Consider the following 20,836-nt stretch of genomic DNA (forward strand, 5'->3'; position numbering starts at 1 on the left):
GCACACCAAAAATATTCTCATCGCTTTATAATATTAATATTGAACCACTGTACTCACATGAACTGATTTAGATATGTTTTTAGTACATTAATGGATCTTGAGAGAGGAAATGTCATTGCTCCCTATAGAGGCCTCACAGAGCCATCGGATTTCATCAAAAATATCTTAATTCGTGTTCCGAAGATTAACGAAGGTCTCACGGGTGTGGAACGGCATGAGGGTGAGTAATGAATGACATTATTTTCATTTTTGGGTGAACTAACCCGTTAAGAAATTCTTTGGCTTATCGGATGTTTAAAATCATAAACAAATTTACTTTAAATTTGCAAAATGAAAAAAAAAAAAATCATAGAATGTTTTCATATATAAAAAGGGAAATTAAAATTGTAACAATTTCAGCCATTTTGTTAAGACAGTGTTGCCCTTAAATATTTTTTCCAATATTAAGGGCACAGAAAAACACGCTTTTCTTCTATTTATATCAAATACTTTGATTGAATTAATTTCTTTAAATAAACAATCTCATATTGGCTAAGCATTTTGACCCTTAAACTGCACATATTGTATCTTATGGTGTCTGTAGATCCTCTAAACCCACACTAAACATAGATATATAGAAACTGTTCTATGTCATATTAAAAACAAAATTCTTAATTTTGGCACTTTCAGTGGCATTTTTTCCTAGTTAATTTCTGACCCTGGTTCACATCTCGTCATCTCTCACTATTACAATCTGTCAAACATATCTGGGATGGTGGTTAGGTTGTAAAACCATACATCAATGACTGTTCTTGCACATTTTAAATAGTTAAGATAAGAAGATTTGATAAAAACACCACCTTTAAGAGATCAGAACTCATTTTTGGCCAATATCAGTATCCGTAGTCTATCTCAACCAACCGAAAAATCTCGCAGATGAAACGAAAGCAAAGAAGCTTCCAATACAGGCCAGACCGTCCACTCAGACACACATGAGTCACATGCTTCTCAGTGACGATCCTGATTGGTTACATTCCTTAGCAGTGAAGCAGATGCTGCCATCTTTTCAAAAACACAAACATCATCTAATAAATGTAAAGATTTTTACATATAGACCTATGTATAATGATTTTACATCACTGTTTTCAACTGATGGGTCGTGACTCGTGACCACTGATCTATATTATTTAATTATAGATCAGTGGTCGTGACCCCAAACATGGTCTGTTGTGATGGGGTCATTGACAAGATGGAAAACAATGCTAAATAAATAAAATATAAAATAAAACAACGAGTAAAATGAATCCACATCAACATGTCTACATTTGTTGTTAGCTTGTTTATACAAAATACAATCAGCCAGATGGGAACTAGTGATTTACATACATAGCTTTGAATTTAAGCACATTATACGTTCATAACTGCCAAAAAGAGAAAACTAACGTTTTAATTTGATCCATAATCTCTATGGGTTAACACAATTCATTGTGTTATGTCGCCCCCTATCGACAGCGCTCATTGAACTGCAGCTAAACGCAGTAGAACATACAGCCGTTGAGTTATTGAAAGGGCCGCAGTGGAGAGTGGGCGGGCTAGTCAATAAAGCGTCTCTGGGCGGGAGTTCGCGGTGCGGTTTGGCCGAGAGAGTGAAGCTCAACTCCGGACACAAATACACGGGGAGGGAAGAGGCGTGCGGCTCCGTTCTTCATCATATCCCAGTTTAACTAGCACGTACACTTATACTTAGTCGCATTTCCCGCACTGTGATTTAAGCCGTTTTGAATAATAACACCTTCACTCTCGTGTTGTTAACATCTCGACAACAAACGTTAGCCAGTCACTTAAACATCACCAAACAGACCTTTAAAGTTGACTATCAGGCCTGGTACCGAGGAGCTGGTGGTATTTGGAGGCTGTTGAACGCGTTGTGGTGGTTTAAAAGTTTCCTGCACGGATTCGTGGATTTGTTTTTCTAAGTTTTGTCCGTGGAAGTCAGACGCTCGGGCCCGCAAACAGTCTCCCGTGCGCGGAGAGCAGATACAGGTGAGTAGAAACTCATACGAACGATTATTGCGCTTACTAAATCGCATATTTCATCCCTGCATAATTTCAGACAGCTATTTGATGTAAATGTCAATAGCTGGAGTGTTTATTCACCTTTTGAAGTTAGCAACTTAAGCTAACTGTTCAGGCTAGCTGTATTACTTCTCACTATCTGCCAGTCTTTAGCATGTAGGCTAACATAGACACTTATTGTTTTTCTATTTGAATTCGGATAACTAACATGTTCTGTTTGGTGGTTAAAGCTTTTAAGAATTTAAAAGTTTGTTTTTCATATGTTCGTGTGCAGTTAACTTCATAGTTAAGGAGACTTCGACTGATTCAGCTAGCAGCTGTCTGTTGTGTTTATGGGTTTGGCCTGCAGCATTTATGTGCTTTGACATATGGATATAGTTGGTTTGACATCTTCTGTACATTTATGCCATTTTTATCATCATTTAGTTTCATGTGGCCATTATATGTCGTTTTGGACCACAGTATTTGTTATTGTCGTTTTAAATGGTAATGCATTGATTGCATTGCGCTCATGTTTACGTATGTGTCATAATGTAAACATCCCCCATGTGTCATTTGAAAGGACTGTCTTTAGTCAGCTTTTGTGTTTGACAGATCATGTATGTTTTTATTTTAGCATGATTGAGCAAATGTTAAATAATATTTCCCCCAGGCATGCATCATTAATTCAGATTTTAAGTGCATTAAATATTTTTGTTAAATCGTATGGTCTTAATTTGGATATAAATGCATTATTGTTTTTTTCTTTTTTTTACCTAAATATGCCTATATGATACTTTAAAGAGTTGTTTTCATTACAATATAGATGCTTTTTATTCATAGATTTGCTGTTCATGTTACTGTACAGATATTTTAACGTGTTTTTTCTCATGAATGCAATCTTGCCGCTAATCAATTTTAGATATCTTGAATGTCAGTCTTCAGCTGAGTTCCTTTTTCAGCATATTAAGTGTTTGCAGGTTTTGATGATGTTGGCTAGTTCAGAGATGCTTTCCACAGTAGTTATATTGACCAGTCAGCTCTACTGTACAGATTGAATTTAAAAAAAAAAAAAAAACCCTCAGAAGGTTTAATTTCAAGCAGCCGTTGTACATTTTGTCAAAACTAGAAGTAGAAAACTCTCTTGATGAGCTCTTGATGTTTGTGGAATGTGGAGTGGTTTTATGTATTTTTTAATACCTTAATATTAAAAAAAGGCATATGAGATATATTTATACACACACTACCATTCAGAAGTTTGGGGTTATATAAATGATATTATATTAATGTTTTTGAAAAGTCTCATGCTCATCAAGGACATTTTTTTAATCAAAAATAGTCAAAACAGTAATATTGTGAAATATTACAATTTAAAGTAACTTGTTTTCTATTTTAATATATTTTAAAATGTAATTTATTCCTGTGATGGCAAAGCTGAATTTTCAGCATCATTACTACAGTCTTCAGTGTCACATGATCCTTCAGAAATCATTCTAATATGCTGATTTGCTGCTCAAGAAACATTTCATATTGTTAATGTGAACAGTTGTGCTGCTTAATATTTCTGTGGAAATGCATTTTTTTCTGCATGCTATGAATAGAACGTTCAAACCAACAGTGTTTATTTGAAATTGAAATTTTTTGTAACATTTTTACTGTCACTTTTGAGCAATTTAATGCATCCTTGCTGAATATTAATTTCTTACCCCAAACATTTGAAAGGTATAGGAATTATTATATAATATTTATAAAGTGTAACTGGTTAGCATAGCAGTGTCATCTTTCTTGCTTGGTGTCATTAAATGTATTGAATAGTAATCAATGAATATTGTACCGTGAATATTATTGATTCTTATAACAAATTGCTTGTGATGCTCCCCATTTGTAAGCTGCTTTGCATATATTGTCATTTGAATTGATTTAGTAAATGATTTGTAATTGATTTATGTTCTTTGTTTCGTCATCCACAGTTCCCTGGTGGTCTGGAGAGCTCTGCGTTCGGAGCTAGAACCTGGACAGCTCATGACTTCAGACCAGGAAGGAAAAACTATCGTGGAGCCACAGGTGCAGCAGTCACAGGAAGCAAAGGAGAAAGAGATTCCCCTTTTGGTAAAGTATAAGCTACATATTGTCTCAGTCTTTTGAAGTGTGTTAAGTAATTGTGATTAGGGAATTACAAACCTACTAACGAAACAGCAGAGACGCCCCGCCCAGCTTTGGGTGTTGTGAAAGGGCTTAACAGGCATTTGTGTGAACCACCCTTGTGCTTTGAGACCATGCCAAGTTGCTGATCCCATTCATATAATGCAAGTACAGCGTCCATAGAAGCACCAATCATTGGAGAGTTTGTATTTGAGTGATGGGCCCATGTGAGTCAGCTGTATAATTTTAAATGTGCTATTTTTGGTTTGGGGAGGGGGTAAGCAGCCATAGCGTGCGCCTCTGTCTCTCTTTCCCTCTCTGAGGAGCTTATGAGAGGAGCTACACAAGTTTTTGTTCATCCGTTTGCATAGACGTCCTTTCATAAGTTAAAATATGGGGTGTTGTTTCAGCAAAGAATTGAATCCTAACCTGGTCAGTGAGAGAACAAGTCTTCTACAGGCGGCCATTCCTGAGGGCTCCACAGCGAAAGACGTCAAAGTCTGTGCTTGGTCTGTCGCAGATCTGGCCGACGTTAAGCCTTCTCAAAATGGGAACGTGAATGCTGCTTTAGATATCCGTTGTGATGCTTCCTCCACAAACTTGTCAGCAGGTCTCAAACCCATTAAAGAAGGCGGTAGCAGCATACAGGAAGGGATGGCATTTTGGGACCCACCTGTCGGTGATCCACATATCCACGAGGCTACGGTCCAGAAAGGAAATGCCAGTGAATTGGGAAGAGACAGTAGAGACAATTGCCAAATTAAGGAAACTGAAAATTTGGATTTTGTGAAACAGAGAATAGCTGAAAATGCCGTAAAGAGAGCAAAGTGGTTTTGTGATGGTCAACAGTCTTGTTCCACAGATTTAACTGGAGTTGGCAAGAGCAAGAATGAAATACAAAATACCCTGGGCATCAGTCCGTTATGCATTTCAAAGGATCAACACTCGGATGTCTCCATTATTGCAAAAGAGGAACAAGTTAAGACACTGTGGCATGCACAGTCAAAACCTGCGTCCACTCCAAAGCATGCCATCTCTTTATTCAATAAATGCTCTGGGAGCTCGATGAATCCGGATGACTCAGAAGAGGGAAATTCTGGACTGTTGATCACTGACCGTGGCTTTAAAAAAGAACAGAGTTTCTACAGCATCTGCTTGATTGATTTAGAGGATCTCGGGAGCGAGTGTGGGCACCAATCCATGACTGAATCTGACGCAGTCAGGTACGCAAGCGCACCAGCTGTCTCTGAAAAGGCTTTGTTTGATAATTCATCACTCCCGAAGGACCACACAATATCGGGTTCAGGGCCTTCACATGAAATTACAGCAGCACAACAAACAGAAAAAGGTCCCACAGAGAGGACTCTAGGGTGTTGTGAAAGTCTACCTGTAAATGTAGCACTTCCAAATGAGGAACACACCCTCCCAGATCTTCTAAATCAATTTTCTGCCCAAGAAAATGAAAAGCTTTTATCTGAAAATGACATTTCCACTTCATGTAAAGATACAGAGAACACAAATTCTCCCTTTACTGCTGTAGAGGACGGCATTGATCAACTCTCCCCAGATCTGCTGCTGCAAAATGTACAGATGTCAGTGTTGAAGTCAAGTACAGATGCCGCATCGCCACAGGGGGCACCTGCTGACCTACTTAACAACCATGAACTTTATGGTAGCTCTGGTTACAAGGCCACAGATCTGGAGACTGGTTCTGAACTCAACATGCACAACGCAGTGTTTGATGAATCAATGTTGAGACCACCTCAGCAAAATCGCAATGGTCCTCTGGATGAAGTGGAACTGGAAAATCAAGATGATTATAGAGAATCCATGGACCTAAAGGAGGAGAAGAAGAAACCGATTGTGTCAGATAAAGATGATTACTCCATTTCTTCTCTTAGCAACACAGCAGATGGATTTCCAAACTTTGAAGTCGCTATTGAGGAATCCGTTCAATGTGCTTCCAAGAAAACCCCTACTGAGAAAGTTTACAAAGAAACGCCCCAAGCTTTCTCTGCTTTCAGCACTGCTTCAGAAAAGTTAGATGATACAGAGGACCATGGATTTCCCTGTAAAGATGCCTCTGAAGACATTGAAAATTTAAAGTTTTGCTCTGAAAGCCCACTGGCTTCTGATAAAGAAGACAACCTGTCAAAATCACCTTCCTGTCATGGAGTTGAAGTTGAACCAAGACAAATAGCAACACAGGAGGAGGTCATTCTGAACCCTTGCCAGTGTAGTATATTGCAATGTGAAGGGCAGACAAATGAATCTGACATGTTCAAGGTTGCTCAGTGTTTGAGCAGTCCATCTCATGCAGAAAGTATTTGTGTAGATTCTACTTGTAATGCCGAAGACAAGTTGGACATGACTTTGAGCACACATGTCTACACTAACAGTGTTTTTCCCACTGACCAGACAAAGATTGTGTCAGAATCTTGTGACATTCCAAACAGGGAACAGAATGTAGAACCAAATGCAAATTTTACAAATACTGAACCATGTGACATGAGTCCATGTCAGCTTCCTACGAATGAGCCTATGAACTTTGAGCAGTTGCTGGAAGTCACTGGTAAATGTGAAGAAGCTGATTATCACAGTGTACATTCTTCAAGTTCTTCTGTTGTTGAAGTTCACAGAAACACTCCGCCTGTATCCGATTCTGATTGTCCTCTTGAGGAATATCCCTCCCAGGGCGATGCCACCTGGTTTGTAAAAACATCGAACAATAATATCTGTAATAAAGGATATCCAGAAAGCGTTGCAGTGAATTATTTAATACAAGAGGGATTGGGAAGCGAATTGCCTGCAGTAGCACAAGAGCAAGTCGTGAACAGTGAAATAGGAGAGACTTGTTTACAACATGATGAGAAGACGCATATTGCCAGCGAATGCTTCAGTGAGGATGAACAAAAGGTACTGGGTGAGATTTGTTTACTTGCAGATGATGGCAAAACCAAAATGTCAGAACTTGAACCACAGGGACTCGTACCAACTTTAGAGCTGCTTAATTGCTCAAATAATGGGAATAACAACAATGACTCTTTGAAATCCATTTGTTCTGCTAGCAGTGATGTACATACACCTTCTGAGCCGCCATGCAAATCTGAAGTATTGGAAACTTTTGATTGCACTTCATTGTCAATAAACTGCTCAAGTGAAAGTGCTTGTCAGTACCTGAACTCTTCTTTAGAACAACCATCCAATGACACTCAAAGATCTTCAGTTACATCTATTCAGGAGCATGGAGACCTTCAAGATATGGGGGAAATAGGAGGCGTTGTTGTTGACTGTAGCATTCCTCTCGTGAGTACTTCAAGACTATCACTTAAAACTGGAGAGGCACAGTCATGTGCCATACAAGGCCATGGCGCCAATTATGCATCAGTCGAGAGCTCGACAACTACCATGCCTCATGTTTCCCAACTTATAACAAGCAGTCTTGGAGTTCTTGACTTTGATCAGTCTGATTTGAAAGTCATTGTTGAAGATGTGCATGATAAAGCTCCTTATGTAAATGCAGCAATTCCGTTACCAGTGGAGCCTGATCAGGTGGACATTTACGCCACCATGCCATCTTACGAGATACATTTTCTCAATAAAGATCTATTCACAGTTCCTGTGCAGGTGGAAAACCTTCAGGGCTTGGGCTGCTCGGATGAAATGGAGGGAGAGCAAGGCATGCTGAATATGGTGTCAGACCTTCTCGGGAAATCAGAGTTGAGCGATGAGGTGGACTCTAGTCACTGCCTTCCGGCATGGGCTAAAGAACCAAATGGCCTGTTTTCTGATAACCAGATAGAGGCATGTGCGGCATGGGACCATGCTGTCTCTGAGGCAAGCCTCACAATGCAAAATGTTGATCAGGATACAGAATCTAACCTTGTTGTTGGCCCAGAGGATTTCCAGAACTCTATGGGTTTTATAGCACCCTACCCTTATAACCTGTTAGCGACTGAAGGCTCCTGTATATGGGACTGGCAGAATGATTTTTGTGAACTTGTGAGTACTCTTCATACAGCTTGTTTGGCTTGGTTATACAGTGGTCCCTAACATTATTTTGGTGCTTTAGCAACGTTTACAAATGTATGAATGTCGGTGCATTCCTTAGAAAAAATATTACATTTATTTAATATTTTATTTATTAAACAGACATTTTATTGATTTATTTTATTTTTTTTTTTTTTTGACATTTTTATTTATTAAAATTACTTTTTATTTATTTTTTTAAAAGGTCTTTGCAAAAATTGTTAGTTTTTCTCTGTTCTAAAAAAGCTGTAACATCATTTGTTTGCATATGCTACTTGGTTTTTATATTTTATGTAATGCAGTAAAATTCATATTTAAGTGTGGCTGAAGTGGCCAAAGTTTTTGTAACCAAATTGATAACTTTTTTTTTTAACAGGAATCCTCCAAGATCTCAGACCTCAATCCCAATGCGAAGGCATGGGCAAATTACATGCCTAAACCAGAGGCCTCTGCTACAACCTGCCCAGATTCTCAGCAGTCATGGGTAGATGCGGCCGATGACCCATCAAACTGCATCTCAGGAGGTAAACCTCAAAAAATAATTTCACATAAGTTTTTAATTCAGTATACCGACCTTATCAGTCTGAAGAGGTTTTGATATGTTTGTTTTGTCCATGTCCAGGTTATAACAACAGTGAAGACAAAGGGAACTGGAATGAGGAACAGCAGGTATCTACCTCTGTAGAACTGCCCTTTGCAGCACAGCCAGAATCGGTGTACATGGGAAGCTCAGCCAGTGAGAAGGGCATTGTGTCAAATCAGAACACCAGTATGAAAGGTAATATCCTTTTGGTCTTTTGTTCGCTGTTGTCAACCTACTCCTTGTTTATAGTTGTGCATGTTTACTATGACACAAGATGTCACAGTCATGAAGGATTAATTTCAACCACAGCATTTTTTAAATAATTGATCTTTTGATTTCTTTTGTGCAGGGGTGAACGATTCAGACTCCTCTAGACAGCTTGAAGACCTTCGGGAACAACTGAAGGCAACACTGGAGTTCTGCCTCTCTAGGTAATTACTCGCATCTTCACAACTGATCACATTTAAGCTGACTTCATGATTTTCTTAACTGGTCCTGTCAGGTGTACTGTCCTGGAGTTCAAGGCTTTTTTTCTTTCGTTTCAAAACCTTAAATCGAGAACAATGTGTCTCATTCACTAATAATTTTGTGTTTATACGCACAGGAGAACTTCTTAAGAAAAAAATTGTTCTCAGTGAACATGATAGGACCACTCAGAGTTTGTGTATGTGGTTTCAGTTGTTCCTAAATTTTTTCATAAATTTAAGAATAAAACTTAGAAAAGTTATTGATGAATGATGATTTGTTCATTAAAAACGTTCAAATGCAGATTTCACGTGCACATCTGTGCGTACGCACGTTTAGTGAATGAGACCCAGTGACTTTCAGACTTGAGTATTAATATTTCATCAGATGTTACAACCTTCACTTTTGCAAATGTAAACTAAGAGCGTTTGGCATTTGAATATTTACAAGAACCAAAATTTTATGTAAACTGTGCTAGGGTGTGCACTACCGTTCAGAAGTTTGGGGTCAGTTAGATTTTTAATGTTTTTAAAAGAAGTCTCTTATGCTCATCAAGGTTGAATTTATTTGATCAAAAATACAGTAAAAACAGTAATATTGTGAAATATCATCACAATTTTAATAATTGTGATAATTTTTTAAATATTTGTTTCCTGTTTTCATAAATGTTAAAATGTAATTCATTCCTGTGATGGCAAAGTTGAATTATTAGCATCATTACTCCAGTCTTCAGTGTCACATGATCCTTCAGAAATCATTTTAATATGCTGATTTACTAAAGAAACCTTTCTCATTATCAATGTTGAAAACCGTTGTACTGCTTAATATTTTTGTGGAAACCTTGATACATTGTTATCAGGATTCTTTGATGAATAGAAAATTAAAAAGAACAGCATTTATTTGCAAAATAAATATTTTTTAAAATGTCTTTACTGTCACTTTTGATCAATTGAATGTGTCCTTCTTCTTGCCCTTTGAATTTTCAATGGTAGTGTTCATTCTTAAAAAACACTGAGGACATTGAATCATTGTTGGATTGATGGTGACCAGAATTATCTTGTCTTATTCCAGGGAGAATCTAGCCAACGACATGTACCTCATCTCGCAAATGGACAGTGACCAGTATGTGCCAATAGTGACTTTGGCAAACCTTGATCAAATCAAGAAACTCACCACTGATGTTGATCTCATTGCAGACATCTTAAAAAGTACGTTTAAACATCACCATGTCACTTTTATGGGTCATAGTGTGGCTTTTTGTTTTAGGCTCTCAAAATGGGGTTGGTTACACGCAGCAGTTGGCTCCGACATTAATGATGCATTTTTGATTCACCAGCGCTGCCTCTTGTCCAAGTGGACAAATGTGGAGAGAAAGTGCGGCCCAATCAGAACCGCTGCATCGTAATTCTCAGAGAGGTTCCTGAGGCCACTCCTGTGGAGGTACACATCATCCCAACTCTCTTGTTCAATAAGATCTTTAATGCCCTGATCTTATTTTTGATCTGTATGACATTTGGCTTTCATTTGTACAGGAAGTTGAAACACTCTTTAAGAGCGATAATTTGCCCAAATTCATCAATTGTGAGTTTGCCTACAATGACAACTGGTTCATCACCTTTGAATCTGAGGCAGATGCTCAAATGGTAAATGTTTTTTATTGACCGCAATTCGATCATTTCTGATTACAGCCTCAGGATTTTTAATAAACTTGCTTCTTATTGTTAAACGTTGGCATATGTCACTTTTTCAGGCATACCAGTATCTCAGAGAAGAGGTGAAAACTTTTCAAGGGAAGCCGATAAAGGTAGAGTGCACTGCTGCATATGTGACAGCACTGAAGGATACTTTGTGCTATTTTTTATTTTATTTTTTATGAATCATGGCTGTTGAAGTTTTAAATTCTTTTTTGTCCATCAATGTTTTATTCTAGGCTAGAATAAAGGCCAAGGCCATTGCCGTCAATACCTTTGTGCCAAAGAATGGGTATCGGCCCGTGGACGTGTCCTCAAATGTCCAGCAACGCTACACCCCTTACTACATCCCACCTGTGTATGGAGCACAGCAACAGTTTCCTCTTTACAGACTGGTGACGCCTCAGGGCTGGTCAGCTACCCAGAGCTACCTGGACCCGACTCTGGTAAGTGCCATGTGGTCTGTTTGGCTCTGAGAAGCATCTGAATGGAGTACTAGAGGTAATAACCAGGATTTGTCTATCAACAGGTTACTCCGTTTCCCAGCCCTGCGTTTATTAACGGCTTTGCTGGTTCTCCGACATTTAAATCAGCAACATCTCCACTAAATCTCAGACAATATACACCTCGACACAGGTACAGTGTTACAGTGAAAACATCTGTTATACATTTAGACTACCATTCAAAAGTTTGCTGTAAGTAGGATTTTTTTTTTTTTTTTTTTTTAAAGTATACTTAATATTAATAATAAAATTAGTTTATTCAGCAATAATACCATAAGGACCATAAAGACTTTTTATAATGTGACAAAAATTGATCTTTCTAAGCACTTAAATCAGCATGTTGAATGATTTCTAAAGGATAATGTGACACTGAAGGCTGTAGTAATGGCTTCTGAAAGTACAGGTTTGCCATGTCAGGAATAAATTGTATTTTAAGCTATATTAAAATAGAAGAGCTATTTTAAATTGTAATAACAGTTCACAATATTACTGTGTTTACTCTGTCTTTAATCTTTTTGATCAAATAAATGCAGCTTTAGTGAGCTTAAGAGACTTTTATAAAAAAGTTAGACACAAAACTTTTGATCAGTAGTGTATAGCCCATAATATAACTGATTTGTGTCAGTGTAGTGATGTTTTTTTTTTTTTTTTTTTGAAGAGCTTCAACTGAGATAAAGCTCTGTATAACCATCTTTTCATCCAAACAGGAACCATAACAAAACACACATTCGACTGACAACAGACCGTGGAACCACCCTGCTGGAAAACCCTGCTGCTTTCTCTACTTTCCCTTCAGAGAGAGTCCCTAATGGGACACGGCCTCCACAGATTCATCACTTGGGTAGCCGACCTCGACTACCTAGCGGTCCAGGCTATCCACGCCGGGACCAGGTGGGAAGTGGACGGATGGAAGTGAACGGGGCTGATTACTCTCTGAACGCAGGCCGTGGGAGGTAACGCTGCACATCTGTATCAGCTGTTTTTTAATTTCATACATATTCTTATGTACATATTCTTTTAATTTCATAAATTCTTATAGAGCTCTGTAGAGCTGCTTCCATAAGAAATTGTGGTAATTTTTTTCGGTATTGCGTTATCTTGATTGTTGTTTTCTTTTGAAGAAGGGGCGGCTATGGATACAGGAAAAGGAGAGATGACAACAAGTTTCCAGTATGTAATTTGTTTTGTTTCAGCTAACACTGCATAGACGAGTGTTTTGTGTTTAGCTTTGCTTTTATTATGATAGAAAACTTTTTGTACTTCAAGTCAATTGTAATGTGCAGTCAACCCTGTGGGGCTGAATCTATGTTATCTCACTTATCACACAGCCAAGTAAACAAACAAATGGACATGAAATATTGATTTGAATAAAAATCTCAGTAAAATTTCAGTAAAAGAAGCCCCAGAGTGATACGAAAGACAAAAACTAGTACATCCATGTAAAAAACACCACCAACAAAAAAAGTTGGCTGCTGCAATTGTTGAACAGAATCCAGTAATCCTGTAGTGCTGTGTAATAATGTAGGATATTGTTCTGAAATTACTGAAAATGTTTGTCACAACAGGCAATTTTTAGAAATAAATGTGCCAAGGGGTGTCAAACTACCAGCCCAAATTAAATGCACCTGGGGGGTATTCTAGAAAGCAGGTTACGCGACATACCGGAGTAGGTTTATTGGCAAATAAGCGGATAATCTTAACTTTCAGTTCCAAAAACTGAGGTAACTCTCAGGATAAATAAGTAGCCATAGCAACTTATTCTCTCCGCAGCTCATTCTCCAGAGCAGGTTATGTTCCACGGTTAGTTTACTTCATAGGAATTTAGCACATGTGTTCCCTATTGATGAGGCTCCAGTGGGTGTGAATTATAAAGCACTATTATAAAATAAATCAATGTTATTTTACTGTTTATTTTATTCTCATCTCAGAAAGTTTTTTTTTTTTTTTTAATGAAAACGGGACATTTTCTATATAATGCATTTCTATTATAAAATGCAGATGTGATACTAATCAAGTCTTTCAGACTTATTTGAAAACTACAGTATGTGTGTTGAAGGAGGGTTGGAACTAAGCTCTATATGCCCGAGGCCCCCCAGGAGCACAGTTTGACACCACTGAGGCTTGTTGCATGAAGCTAGTTGAGCAAACTCTGCTTTTAGAGTTGACAAAACCATACAGATCCAGCCTGGTTTAGATCAGGTTCAGCGGGCTCAATGCTCGGTATGAACGTTCTCTGTCAGCTCGGGTTTGTCTCTAAATATTTTTAGAGAGAATATTTTTTAGTTATGTCACTTTGCTGACAGCTGATTGGTCCAGTTTTAATTTGTGATCTCTAACCCAGAATAAAACCTGTTCCAGAGCAGGGGTGTGTTTCCCGAAGCCAACTATGGTTGCAAGTTCCATCGTTACCAACACAATTCAAGGGAACTTGTGACCATAGCTGGCTAACGAGGCTTTTGGGAGATGCACCCCCAGGTTAGCCATCTAGTGCAAGTTACCACGCTAGTAAAAACCAATCCACCTTCTTGAGCTTGAAAAAACAAGCTAATCTGAAACTTAAACTGGGTTGCAAATGAAACTGGCTTTATGCAACAGGCCTTTTGTTTACAGGCTCAATTTGTTGTACATGTTTAAACTCATTTTCTTCACCTGTCTGTTTAACAGAGAGCAGCAACACAGTCGCCCCCTCCTGTTCAGGAGCGCACCCCTTCCCCTAGCTTTGAGCTGGGCCTGTCCAGCTTCCCTCCTCTGCCTGGAGCTGCAGGAAATCTAAAGCCTGAAGTAAAAACTGAAAACAGCCTTGACAACCGACTGTCTGATGTTGTCGCTGGAGCGGTTAAAGACAAGGTTGACTTTCATTCAGTCCTTAATATGTGTCTTTTGTGTTTAAGTGCTGCTGCATTTTTTTTTTTTATATATATATATATATATATATATATATTATATATATATATATATTATATATATATATATATATATAATATATATATATATAATATATATTATATATATATATATATATATATATATATATATATATATTTTGAAATTCAAACGGAAGCAGAAAAGGCTTAAATTATTTGAGTTCTAGAGAAGGTTAACAGATGCTCTGGGTTTTTAAACATTAACTTGCACTAGGCATGGAATGCAATGTTCGTAGCAGACCTTGCTGTCAGTCATAACCACAAGTCCTTGGGTGTTTTGAGTGCTTCAGAGTGAGTAAGTGTGTGTGTAAGTTCCTGCTGTCCAGCTGTTATGTTTGTTCATGCTGTCCTTGCCTTAGGAGTTTGACAGAGGCCCCTTTGTTTCTCCACAGCCTCTAAATAAGGATGTGGTCACCAGCCGTGTGATCTCAGGGACCTCCAAAGAATCCGTGCAGGCTGTTCCTGCTCCTGCTCCTGCTTCTGCTCCTGCTCCTGCTCCTGCTCCTGCTGCTGCTCCCGCTCCCGCTGCTCAGACCCCAGTGGACCACCAACACTCGCCCTCTCCGGCCATTGCAAAGTGGGTTTTCTTACGGATATTTATGAATAACCGATCAATAAATGTTGCAAATCACTTTTCACTAAAAAATGTTTCAAATTATTTTAACCACACTATCTTAAAAACTGTACTTTCACAAGACTAAAAATTATTCAAAGACATATGTGCATATTACAGTATTTCTGATTGGCTTAGAAGCAATGCCTCCTTACTATTTTTTTTTTTTTTTTTTCTTCTAAAGTAAGTTTACAGCTGTCACAGTGACAGGTGTGATTTCTCAGGATTCCATCAGAATGTGGGGATATATTCATGTGTGGCATTCTAAAATAAATTGCTTGCAGCACTTTGAAGGTTTCAACATTTCATTGAGATAAACACTTGTCAATACTTATTTAATTTTCAGCATTTTTTTTCAGAGGTGGTGTTACTGCTTTCACATGAGTTTAGCTAATCATTACAGAAAATGTATACAGTGTTAAAGGTACAGAAGCAAAACAGCTTTAGTTGTTGGTAAAATAATCACATGACATTAAATTGATTTGCTGCAAATAACATAATATAAGTGGAGGGGGAAAAAGTAAATGTTGTAAACTGTAGAAAATGGCACATTCTAATAGATGGACCTTGTTTTTTTACAGCCTGACAACTGTAGAAAAACCTAAAGAGATGCAGACACCTGCAGAGAAATGCTCCGATACACACGCTGCTAAAACTGCACCACTGAGCAACCCAATTACAGTAAGTGTAAGTCACTAAAAAAAAAGTACAGTAAAATAATGTGTGTATATATATATATATATATATATATATATATATATATATATATATATATATATATATATATATATATATATATATATTTTTTTTTTTTTTAAACAGTGTTTTATTTTTATATCAACATATTCAGGTATGTTTAATTATAAATGTAGTGGAGTGTATGGAGAACAACTCAATGACACACATGGTTCATGGGAGTAGGTGGTCACTAGCCACGTTTACATGGATACTTTTTGTTTCAATTGAAATGATGTAATTAATATTGATGAACCTGACCATAGCGAACTCTAACTAAAGTGATTGTGTTGATGCGCAAGTTTGTCACAAGCTTTGAATTAGATTTAATCATTTGACATGCGTACACTGCTCAAATATACAGTTTCCCACTGTTGTTGCATAATAACCATCCTCATTTTCTTTGATTTTAAAGAGCACACTTAAATTGTATCTATTCCGGGTACTGATTAGGAGATGACTAGCACATGAGAAGCTTATTTTAATCAGGCAGTAAAGACCTGTACCCAAAACAAGGTGCCTACAGGTGAGAGTCCGAAGCAAGCACTTGTGGGACAACGCTGTCCTGCACCACTTCACAGACAATGAGTCGAAAAGAGAATTTTAGATTGACACTACAGTCATTATTTTATTGTCAAAAGTGACATGATGTGAAGGCCAAGTATGGTAACCCATACTCGGAAGTTGTCCTCTGCATTTAACCCATCTAAGTTACTGCACACATATTAGGAGTATTGAGTAGTGAACACACACTGCAAACCGTGGACACGCACACCTGGGGCAGTGAGCAGGCATTTTTTGCTGTGGCGCCCAAGCAATGGGTTGGGGGTTAGGTGCCTTGCTGAAGGGCACCTCAGTCATTTTCCTGCCAGCATTGGGAATAGGACTCACAACCTTTGGGTTACCAATCTGATTATCTAGCCATTAGGCCATGACTGCCCAATATTCAACAACATCAGCTCGTTCTGTATGTGCCTCATTCGTCATTACACCATTTCTACATCATTACGCATGCACAATACTTTCCTGTTTTGGTTTTCAATCCAATAAAGTATTTACATGTTCTTTTGAACGGATTAGAAAAGGTTTATCCCACCCCTCTCAACCCGATTGAAATTTCATTTGGTTTGGGCATTTTTATTCCGATTGAGGGGTTTACATAGAGCATTTCCGTTCGGATTGGACTTTTAAACCAATTGGAATACAATACTCAATGTAAATGCACCTACTGTTGAGCTATTGTGCCATGATTTCAGTTCTATGGTAAAAACAACCTCTTTGATTGTGGCTAGTGTCTTTCTTTATCGAAAATTCACACCATTTTGTTTCACTACTGAACTCACCTGACTTGTGGATTCCACAGAAGCATATATCATATGGAACTGTTGCGCTCTATTGCATCAGTTCCTGCAGTACTTTGTGATTTAAAGTCTTTAACAGCAGATTTACACTACTATTCAAAGTTTTGGGCTCAGTAAGATTTTTATTCTATATCTTAATACTTTTATTCAGCAAGGACGAATTAATTTGATCAAAAGTGACAGTAAAGTCGGAGCCATAGCTGTGTGGGCAATTGCTCTGACATAGGGTGCCACTTCGGTAGAAGTCCCATCTCAAGGTCCTTTCCCGGTCCAATTCCCCTCTCTCCTCTCCCATGATTTCCTACTACTGTCCTATTTAAATAAAGCCAAAAAAAAACTTAAAAAAGAAGTGACCGTATTTTACACATTTTACAAAAGATTTCTATTTGAAATAAATGCTGTTATTTTTAACTTTGTTCATCAAAGAATCTTGAAAAGAAGTGTCAGAGATTCCACATCAATATTGAAAACAGTTGTGCTGCTTAATATTTTAAATAAGAAATCAGCATATCAGAATGATTTCTGAAGTATCATGTGACTCTGAAGACTGGAGTGATGATGCTGAAAATTCAGCTTTGCCATCACAGGAATAAACTACATTTTAAAATGTATTCAAATAAAGAGACACTCATTTAAATCTTAATATTTTTTCACAATATACGGTTTTTACTGTATTATTTTGATAATAAATGCAGTTTTAGTGATTTACATTTCACAATGCAACTATGCAAGATTGATTGCCTAAATTGATCAATTTCATTCATTTATTGCGTTTGACCAGGAGCCCCGGAAGCCGAGCTACGCAGAGATCTGTCAGAGGATAAGAGAGGCACCAACACAGCAGCCGTCAGCGGATCCCCGACCTCCCAGCTCCACCGTCGAAGACATCAAGACTCCTGACTCGGCAGAACGCAGATGCAGAGAATCAGCACCCGCACCTGCCAAATCCACAGCGACGGCTTGTCCCAGAGAAACAGTGAAATCTCATCAGAGCGCCGGGGAACGAGCGAGCGGCGGCACGACAGCTTCCTTCCACCAATCCTGAGAGTCTCCACTTTGCTTCCAGGACCGAATGGGAACGAAAACTTTGTCAGGGCTGCTCAAAAAAAAAAGAAAGAAAGAAAAGTCCCTCTTATCTCACGGTCTCTGTGAGTGCACACACAGACAGCTTGTCACTGGAATCAGGGCCTACAGACAAAAGCACTTGTGCATAAGGGTTCTCTGAATATTTTTGTTGTCCTTTCTGTCGTTTTGTTTTTCAGTTACAAGATCTTTTGTTGTTTTTTTCCAAGGAAAATTGGATTAATGAACCAGCACCAGTTGGAGATTAACTATTTAAAAATGTTTTGTCAGAGCTCAACTTTATTTTGGGGTTAACTTCAAATAGTGCTGTTGGGAGGAAATACTGATTTTTTTTGAATAGTGCTGATCCTGAAACACTTCATTTTTTTTTGGCGTTTTCTTTAATTTTTTTTTTTTTTTTAACTGATATGTATATAATTTTGCTAACCTTGAGTGTCTTGGTACTGGTGCGATTCCGTACATGAATCTCGGCGGTCCCAGCCATTACAACTGCATGAGTGAGACTTTCGTGTAAATCTGTTTTGTGTTCTGTTTTTATGTTTGGATGTTCCAGCACTGGAGTGACGTTTTCTTTTTTTTTCTCTCTTTTCTTTTGGAGCTCTGAATTATTTTTTTACATGCTAATCCTCTATCAAATTGTACTGATGTGATATTGTAGCAGGTGTATGTATACCTGTTCTTGTGTGCATGCTTTCTTTTACTTTTTTCTTTTCTTTTTAACCTTTTAATGGCACACATTGGTTTGCTGAATAATTTCCTTTCCTTTTTTTCCTATTCGCCAATTGTTTGGGAAGAATCCACTCTGATGCCTCTTCATTCGATCCTGGAAGATCTTCACACTGCAAAGTCCTCAGGTTGCGAGGGTGAAGTGTTCATGTGCCTAGTCTGCTGTGATCTAAATGATAGATGGATATATAATTTGCTTCTTAGCTTCGTTTGTTATCCTGGTGTGGTGCTATGGTTCGTCACATGGTTTCTTTGGTGCTTTTATCTATATTAACAGAGGGAAAGTCACCAACACGCACCAACGTCTGTCGTTTGACCTTCACCGATTCGCTTTCATATCACCACGACTATATGAGTGGGATCGTGTACATTTTATATAGTGACGTATACATCAAGAGCAAAAAGATCTGAGCCTTCAGCACACATGGACCAGCGTTGTTTTTTGGGGGGTTTCTCCTTTATGCAGACTTTGCTTTTGAGTGTCACTCTCGTTCATGCAGTTCATTAGTTCAGTTCATTGGTTCTCATCAGAGTTTGAAACCGTCTTGGGCCGAGCGAGACAGACCGTTTATTTTGTTTCGATGTCTTCCTGCAGCGTGGAGCACGTGCAGAATGCTTTGAGATGTTTGTCATGGCGTCTGTTGTATATGTTTTCTTGTATCTTCCCTGTGAGTTTTTTTTTTTTTTTTTTCTCGGTTAATCAAAAAAAAGTTTTTGTTGATTTTTCTGACTCTTCGAATGCAACCGATCATTTTTCCATCAATAAATGAAGCATACCATGGTTAAAGTAATGAAGGTTTCATTACATAAACCATTAAGAATTTCAAAAAAGAAGCTAAAAAGAAACATCGCATATAAATTAACAGTGTTTGAAAACTTGAATTTTATTTAAACTTGAAAAAAATGTCTCTGCCTTAACTTTTTAGATGACAGTTTGGAGGGTTTTTTTGTTTATTTTCTTTCTTTCAATTCCCAAAGTGTAGAAAAAAAGGATGATGTGGTAGAGGCGTCCGAAGCCTTCCTCACTACATTTGTGTAGCACAATACTTTTGGGATTGAGATGGGATTATTGTTTTGTTTTGTTCTCCTCTGTGTAAATGCTTGTAGTCTAAACTGTAGTACATGTATACATACACATATACTTGTATGTGTGTGCTTTCTCTGTACAGATGTAAATAATTGGAAAATGTTAAAAAGGTACCCTAAAATTGGTTATGAGAAACTGTATGGGAAAAAAATAATAAATAAATGTTAATGAGAAATCGTGTCCAAGTAAGTCTGTTTTGCTTTGTGTACTTTATAGTTTAACCAAAAATGAAAATTGTCATTTACTCACCGTCGAGTTGTTCTAAGGCTGAATAATTGTTTTCTTCTGCTGAACACAAGATATTTTAAAGAATGTCAGTTTCTGATCCCCACTGACTTCAGTAGTACTTTTTCCATACTATGGAAGTCAGTGGGGCACATCAACTGTTTGGTTACTGACATCCTTTAAAATATCTTCTTTTGTTCGACAGAATAAAGAAACTCATACAGGTTTGGAACAACTTGAGTAAATAATGACACAATTTTCATTTTTGGGTGAGCTATCTTTTTAAGTTGCGTTTTCATTCTCAATGTTATGTTTGCTCACAATTATGACCACAAGGTGGCATAATATAAGCATTAATAATGGAGTTCAACCTTGTTTAAGACTTCAAATACAAATGGCTTACCAGCACACGAATAAAATACCATCTGAAATATTTCTTTTTTTACCTTATGTTTATTTGTTTTAAAGTTCTTCACTTTATTTCTAAATGTAGATCAAAAAAATCCCAGATTTTCAATGTGAAAATCTTAAAGGGTTAGTTCACCCAAAAATGAAAATTCTGTCATTTATTACTCACCCTAATGCCGTTCTACACCTGTAAGACCTTCATTAATCTTCGGGACACAAATTAAGAT

General features: G+C 37.7%; 1 protein-coding gene across 3 annotated transcripts; it reads left to right on the plus strand.

The window, feature by feature from the left end:
* The first annotated feature begins 1,617 nt into the window (after positions 1-1,617).
* On the plus strand, positions 1,618-20,145 carry larp4b (La ribonucleoprotein 4B). 3 transcript variants are annotated; one of them, XM_067378279.1, is made up of 17 exons: positions 1,618-2,022; positions 4,005-4,143; positions 8,582-8,729; positions 8,828-8,983; positions 9,138-9,219; positions 10,325-10,461; positions 10,590-10,693; positions 10,786-10,896; positions 11,004-11,057; positions 11,184-11,390; positions 11,474-11,580; positions 12,155-12,400; positions 12,569-12,617; positions 14,112-14,294; positions 14,764-14,948; positions 15,566-15,671; positions 17,862-20,145. In XM_067378279.1, the coding sequence occupies exons 2-17, from the start codon at positions 4,057-4,059 to the stop codon at positions 18,123-18,125; spliced, it is 2,226 nt and encodes a 741-aa protein (XP_067234380.1). In that variant the 5' UTR covers positions 1,618-2,022; positions 4,005-4,056; the 3' UTR covers positions 18,126-20,145. The 3 variants fall into 3 exon arrangements, with proteins under 3 accessions (XP_067234380.1, XP_067234382.1, XP_067234381.1); XM_067378281.1 differs by having other exon boundaries at positions 15,566-15,665; XM_067378280.1 differs by having other exon boundaries at positions 12,572-12,617.
* The last annotated feature ends 691 nt before the right edge of the window (positions 20,146-20,836 follow it).

Source organism: Chanodichthys erythropterus, chromosome 23 (assembly GCF_024489055.1).
Source record: "Chanodichthys erythropterus isolate Z2021 chromosome 23, ASM2448905v1, whole genome shotgun sequence".
NCBI lineage: Eukaryota > Metazoa > Chordata > Actinopteri > Cypriniformes > Xenocyprididae > Chanodichthys > Chanodichthys erythropterus.

What these genes read in the sequence shown, in the direction of transcription:
- larp4b (XM_067378279.1), top strand. Translation starts at nt 4,057, where the DNA reads ATGACTTCAGACCAGGAAGGAAAAACTATCGTGGAGCCACAGGTGCAG. An exon ending in GCTACCTGGACCCGACTCTG is followed by an intron (nt 11,391 to 11,473) that starts GTAAGTGCCATG and finishes GTCTATCAACAG; the next exon opens with GTTACTCCGTTTCCCAGCCC. An exon ending in GCAACCCAATTACAGTAAGT is followed by an intron (nt 15,672 to 17,861) that starts GTAAGTCACTAA and finishes GCGTTTGACCAG; the next exon opens with GAGCCCCGGAAGCCGAGCTA.